The sequence below is a fragment of the Palaemon carinicauda genome, chromosome 20 (genome assembly GCF_036898095.1).
Source record: "Palaemon carinicauda isolate YSFRI2023 chromosome 20, ASM3689809v2, whole genome shotgun sequence".
NCBI classification, from domain to species: domain Eukaryota; kingdom Metazoa; phylum Arthropoda; class Malacostraca; order Decapoda; family Palaemonidae; genus Palaemon; species Palaemon carinicauda.
Genome location: NC_090744.1, coordinates 118,695,649 through 118,703,148, shown reverse-complemented (window position 1 = coordinate 118,703,148; position 7,500 = coordinate 118,695,649). Strand labels below are relative to the sequence as shown.

General features: G+C 31.3%; 1 protein-coding gene across 1 annotated transcript in view; it reads right to left on the bottom strand.

The window, feature by feature from the left end:
- Window positions 1-7,500, bottom strand: part of LOC137660101 (prolow-density lipoprotein receptor-related protein 1-like) — a 62,130-nt gene that overhangs the window by 9,223 nt on the left and 45,407 nt on the right. Inside the window, exons 15-17 of the mRNA XM_068394818.1 lie at window positions 6,512-6,811; window positions 3,955-4,081; window positions 1,858-1,967 (exon numbers count right to left, since the gene is read on the bottom strand). Coding sequence (XP_068250919.1) covers window positions 1,858-1,967; window positions 3,955-4,081; window positions 6,512-6,811 — 537 coding nt within the window. The remainder of the gene's footprint in view (window positions 1-1,857; window positions 1,968-3,954; window positions 4,082-6,511; window positions 6,812-7,500) is intronic.

Here is a 7,500-nt window from a genome sequence, read left to right as displayed (position 1 = left end):
ATATATATGTATATATATATATATATATATATATATGTATATATATACATACATATATGTATTTATTGACATTTAGTCGTGTTCTTTATATATTTATATAAGCCATAAATACCTCCTAATATCGAATTCGCTCTGCCTCGGGGATCAGAGACCCAAGAGGGAATTAACTTCACTATAATAGCTTCTGGTCGGCCAAGGATTCGACTCCAGTCTAAATCAAAACTGAAGTTCCAGTGACTTTACACTAGTCACTGGAACCTCAGTTTCGACACGGTTTGGGGTCGAATCCTTGGCCGACCAGAAGCTATTATAATGAAGTTAATTCCCTCTTAGGTCTCCGATCCCCGAGGCAGAACGAATTCGATATTAAGAGGTATTTATGGCTTATATGAATATATGAAGAAACTGATTAAATGTGAAAAAATATCACACACACACAAGCATATATATATATATATATATATATATATATATATATATATATATATATATATATATATATATATATATATATATGTATTCAAAATGTTATAAAATTATCTCTGAGGCATATCCAACATGACTACCAAGCCGGTATTATTATTATTATTATTATTATTATTATTATTATTATTATTATTACTTGCTAAGCTACAACCCTAGTTGGAAAAGCAGCATGCTATAAGCCCAGGGGCTCCATCAGGGAAAATAGCCCAGTGAGGAAAGGAAAAAAAGGAAAAATTGAATAATTAATGTGTTAAGTTGCTCACAAGAAAACAAACAAGTAAATAAACTAAACAGACCTGAGTGAATATATACCCTACTCAAAATCTTCGATTTAGGCGAAGGGTATTACCGCTAACAATAGAAAAGTAAACATGTACAAAGGATAATTGATTATGCGTATGAAGTCAAAGGATAATTGATAATGCGTATAAAGTCAAAGGATAATTGATAATGTGTATAAAGTCAAAGGATAATTGATAATGCGTATAAAGTCAAAGGATAATTGATAATGCGTATAAAGTCAAAGGATAATTGACAAAGCGTATAGAGTCAAAGGATAATTGATAATGTGTATAAAGTCAAAGGATAATTGATAATGCGTATAAAGTCAAAGGATAATTGACAATGCGTATAAAGTCAAAGGATAATTTATAATGCGTATACAAAGGATAATTGATAATGCGTATAAAGTCAAAAGATAATTGATAATGCGTATAAAGTCAAAGGATAATTGATAATGTGTATAAAGTCAAAGGATAATTGATAATGCGTATAAAGTCAAAGGATAATTGATAATGCGTATAAAGTCAAAGGATAATTGATAATGCGTATAAAGTCAAAGGATAATTGACAATGCGTATAAAGTCAAAGGATAATTGACAATGCGTATAAAGTCAAAGGATAATTGATAATGCGTATAAAGTCAAAGGATAATTGATAATGCGTATAAAGTCAAAGGATAATTGACAATGCGTATAAAGTCAAAGGATAATTGACAATGCGTATAAAGTCAAAGGATAATTGACAATGCGTATGAAATCAAAGGATAATTGATAATGCGTATAAAGTCAAAGGATAATTGACAATGCGTATAAAGTCAAAGGATAATTGATAATGCGTATAAAGTCAAAGGATAATTGATAATGCGTATAAAGTCAAAGGATAATTGATAATGCGTATGAAGTCAAAGGATAATTGATAATGCGTATAAAGTCAAAGGATAATTGATAATGCGTATAAAGTCAAAGGATAATTGATAATGTGTATAAAGTCAAAGGATAATTGATAATGCGTATAAAGTCAAAGAAAGAAAAGCGAAAGCAAGCAATCCTAGCAATAGCGTACAAGCAAAGAAGCTGATGAAATACTCACAATATTTCCGAAGAGTTCTATGTGAATTCGGGAGCTACTTCGAACGTTCAGGGAAAAGGCCTCCAGTCGCCTTCCCAAGGAAACGAGCAAGAAGCCATCTTTCTGCATCTCTGTGGGAAATAATGCTGGCGTGACATACAGATCACCTAATGTAGTTGCCTCATACATCATTTGAAAAGATTTGAGTTTAGATTTGATATAATTTTGTTAATTGTTATTCTAACCTTTTTTTCCCTATCATTTTGTAAAAGTTTTTATATTTTAAATAGGAGATATTCATATTAATGTTGTTATTCATCTGAAGATTTTTAATTTTTCCTTGTTTCCTTTTCTCACTGGGCTATTTTCCCTGTTGGAGCCCCTGGGCTTATAGCATTCTGCTTTTCCAACTAGGGTTGTAGCCTAGCAAGTAATAATAATAATAATAATAATAATAATAATAATAATTCGGGCTATTAACATTTCAATAGTGATAAATTTGGCTATTTTTCGAGTGAGAAATGTATGCGTAATTGTTCTGAATATTTTTTTTTACTTGAAAGGTTGCAGTTTTTTATATTCTCTTGTTTCACTTTTTATATTCATTTTATTTTCTAACTTTAATAATATTCACATCCGATTACTGATGAAAATCAATATTCAAAATTATATAATTTAAGTTCAGTACAGACCTACATCCTGTACTAAAGGAACATTTAAAATCTTGCTTATTATTATTATTATTATTATTATTATTATTATTATTATTATTATTATTATTATTATTATTATTATTAATTGCTAAGCTACAACCCTAGTTTGAAAAGCAAGATGCTATAAGCCCAGGGGCTCCAACAGAGAAAATAACCCAGTAAGGAAAGGAAACAAAGAAAAATTAAATATTTTAAAAAGAGTAACAACATTAGAATAAATATTTCCTATATAAACTATAAAAACGTTAACAAACAAGAGGAAGAGAAATTAGAATAGTGTGCCCGAGTGTACCCTCAAGCAAGAGAGCTCCAACCCAAGACAATGGAAGACCATGGTACAGTGGCTATGACACTACCCAAGACTAGAGAACAATGGTTTGATTTTGGAGTGTCCTTCTGTGCCGTTAATATAGATAAATAGAAAGTGAAGAATTAAAAGCCTTGCAACAAGGCGTATTGGATAATGTCGTTAATAGTATTAAAGAGGTTATATATATATATATATATATATATATATATATATATATATATATATATATATATATATATATATATATATAGGGGGAAAGGGATACTCCTATTTTCCCCATGTTCATCTTGTTCCCTTATAGCCTGCAGGGAAACTGAAATTACCTCTAGCAATACAGACAGAGGTATCTTGGCTCACTCCTTTATTTTCAAAGTAAAATAATTAAGGTTAATCGCTACCTCTCATCTTTCCATAAGAAGAATAATGCAGAGAAGAGAAATAGTTGGTGCATAGAACCGTTATTATAACATTCTATATGAAGAATTGGAGGGAACAAAATCTTGACGAAGCTGTACCTGTACCTACGTGAAATGATCAGAATTAAGCATTTAGACGAAATTAACATATACATATATATATATATATATATATATATATATATATATATATATATATATATATATATATATATATATATAAAACTATAGTCAATTCTTTTTAGCGAGGCAGAATTGCACCGACTCGTAGTGGTACCCTTCTAGCTCGGAAAAGTTTCCTGATCGCTGATTGGTTGGACAAGATGATTCTACCCAATCAGATAATAGGAAACTTTTGCAAGCTGAAAGGGCACCGCTGCGAGTCAGTGCAAATGCGCCTCATTAAAAAAAAATGAGTATAGTGAGGTGTTTTATTACACGTTAATTATGAAATCACTTTCCTGATCGCTGAATGGTTGGACAAGATGTTTCTAACCAATCAGATAATAGGAAACTTTTGCGAGCTGAAAGGGCACCGCTGCGAGTCAGTGCAAATACGCCTCATTAAAAAAAAAAATGAGTATAGTGAGGTGTTTTATTACATGATTAACTGAAGCAATCACTTTTTTTTCAATGTAGGAAAAAAACAAAAAAATTAGACCTTGTGAATTAGACTCACCGCAGCTTCTGCCCTCATCGCTGTTATCAGAACAGTCTGATTTGCCATCACAGACCTTTGACACTCTATGACAGCCTACGCCATTGACGCACTGGAAATACGCCGGGTCACGCAAGCAGGATGTCGGCTGAAATGTATAAAAGATCACTGTAATACATCTGAAACCCTTCATTCATGATTGCATAATTAAAATTCCCTAAAAACAGTTTCTATGTAGAAAAGTTATACTACAAAATACATATTTCAAGCTGGATTTTGGCTGAAATGCATAAGAGATCACTGTAATATATCTGAAACCCTTCATTCATGATTACATAGTTAAAATTCCCCAGAGACAGTTTCTAGTTTGTAGAAAAGCTACACTACAAAATACATATTTCAAGCTGGATGTTGGCTGAAATGTATAAGAGATCACTGTAATATATCTGAAACCCTTCATTCATGGTTGCATAATTAAAATTCCCTAAAAACAGTTTCTATGTAGAAAAGTTATACTACAAAATACATATTTCAAGCAGGATGTTGGCTGAAATGTATAAGAGATCACTGTAATATATCTGAAACCCTTCATTCATGGTTGCATAATTAAAATTCCCTAAAAACAGTTTCTATGTAGAAAAGTTATACTACAAAATACATATTTCAAGCAGGATGTTGGCTGAAATGTATAAGAGATCACTGTAATATATCTGAAACCCTTCATTCATGGTTGCATAATTAAAATTCCCTAAAAACAGTTTCTATGTAGAAAAGTTATACTACAAAATACATATTTCAAGCAGGATGTTGGCTGAAATGTATAAGAGATCACTGTAATATATCTGAAACCCTTCATTCATGGTTGCATAATTAAAATTCCCTAGAAACAGTTTCTAATATGTAGAAAAGTTATACTACAAAATACATATTTCAAGCAGGATGTTGGCTGAAATGTATAAGTTATCACTGTAATACATCTGAAACATTTAATTCATTGTTGTATAATTAAAATTCTCTATAACGATCTTTTAGTATGTAGAAAAGTATAATTCATGATTGCATAATTAAAATCCTCCATAACTAGCTTTTCATATGTATGATTGCATAATTAAAATCTATAACTAGCTTTTAATATATAGAAATGAATAATCCCTGATTCCATAATTAAAATCCTCTATAAATAATTTTTAATAAGTAGGAATGTATAATTCCTGATTGCATAATTAAAATCCTCTGTAAATAGTTTTTAATATGTAGAAATGTATAATTCATGATTGCAGAAAGGAAATCCTCTATAAATAGTGTTTAATGTGTATAAATGTATATTTCATGATTGCATTATCAAAATTCTCCATAACTAGTTTTTAATATGTAGAAATGTATAATTCATGATTGTATAATTAAAATCCTCAATAAATAGTTTTTAATATGTAGAAATGTATAATTCATGATTGCATAATTAAAATTCTCTAGAACTAGTTTTTAATATGTAGTAATGAGGTTTAATTGTGTAGAAATGTATAATTCATGATCGTATAATTAAAATCCTCTTTAGATAGTCTTTGATATGTAGAAAAGTTACACTACAAAATACATAATTCAAACAAGATGTTGGCTGAAATGTATAAGTGATCACTGTATTACATCTGAAACCCTTCATTCATGATTGCATAATTAAAATCCTCTATAAATTGCTTCTAGAAAATGCACACTACAAAACACAAATCTAAACAGTTAAACCTACTGGAACTGTAAAAGATACATTGCTATACTCAAAGCCTAATAATTCAAATATTACGGAATTAGCAATTATTACTATTTCAAGCTAAGCTCCAACAGGGAAAATAGCCCAGTGAGGAAAGGAAATGAGGAAATAAGTAAACTACAAGAGGAGTAATTAGCAATTAAAATAAAATTAAGAACAGTAACATTAAAAACGATCTTTCAAATATAAACTATAAAAACTTAAAAAAAAAAGAGAGAGAAAGAGAAGCAAGATAGAATATTGTGCTAGTGTGTACCCTCAGGGAAGAGACCTCTACCCCAAGAGAGCGGAAGACCATACTACAGATGCTATGGCACTACCAAGTCTAGAGAACAATAGTTTGATTTTGGAGTGTCCTCCTAAAAAAGGTGCTTACCACACCTTAAGAGAACTCTACCCCAAGACAGTGGAAGGCCATAGCACAGAGGTTATGACACTACCCAAGACTAGAGAAGAATGGTTTGATTTTGGAGTGTCGTCCTAGAAGAGCTGTTTACCATAGCTAAAGAGGACTTTCCCTCAAGACAGTGGAAGACCATAGTACAGAGGCTATATGGCACTATCTAAGACTAGAGAACAATGGTTTGATTTTGGAATGTCCTTCTCCTAGAAGAGCTCTTTACCATAGCTAAAGAGGACTCTACCCCAAGACAGTGGAAGACCATACTACAAAGGCTATGGCACTACCCAAAACAAGAGAACAATTGTTTGATTTTGGAGTGATCTTCTCCTAGGAGAGCTGCTTACCATAGCTAAAGCGTCTCTTCTGCCCTTACCTTTAACCCCTTGAGCGAAGAAAACTGGAATATTTACCTCTGTAGGAGACACTACTGAAGTAACCGCCAAACTACCGCCTGCAGTGGGGCTAGGATAACTCGTTCCGAGAAGAGACAGAACCGTACTGGCCAACGGGGTATCCTGCTTTAGAAATCCTTCTGGGAGCTCGCCCACAGACGACGGCCTTCCGAGTTTCTCTTTGGAACGTTTGGTGAAGGGACATAGGGACTCGTCTGTGCTGTCCTTGCAATCCTTCTCGCCGTCACAGACCCATTTTCGAGGAATGCATTCCAGGGACGTGATGCAACGGAACATCCCGTGAGAGCAGGATGTCTGCTGTAGAGAATTATTGTCATTACTCAAATGGGTCATACTTTTGGGGGCATTATTGTGGCACATTATTCACTTGATGCATGTAGATGTCATTGATTCTAGTGCATATATTTTAATGTGTGTGTATATATACTGTATATATATATATATATATATATATATATATATATATATATATATATATATACATACATGTATATATACACACATATATATACATATATATATATATATATATATATATATATATATTTATGCATATTTATAAATATATGTGAGTGTGTATGATAAAGAGAGAGAGAGAGAGAGAGAGAGAGAGAGAGAGAGAGAGAGAGAGAGAGAGAGAGAGAGAGAGAGAGAGAGAGAGAGAGAGAGTGATTTAAATTAAAAATGGAAATTATTTCCTGCTTATGGAGTGTTTTGTACACTATATATATATATATATATATATATATATATATATATATATATATATATATATATATACACATATATACACATATATATATATATATATATATATATATATGTATATATATACACATTTATATATGCATTTATAGATATATGCATGCATATATATAAATATTGGTAGAATTCCGAGAAGATAATGATACTTGGCCAAACAATATGATGAATAATATAAATAAATTTTAATCCACTTCGAATAACACGTAAATGAATTATTCTAA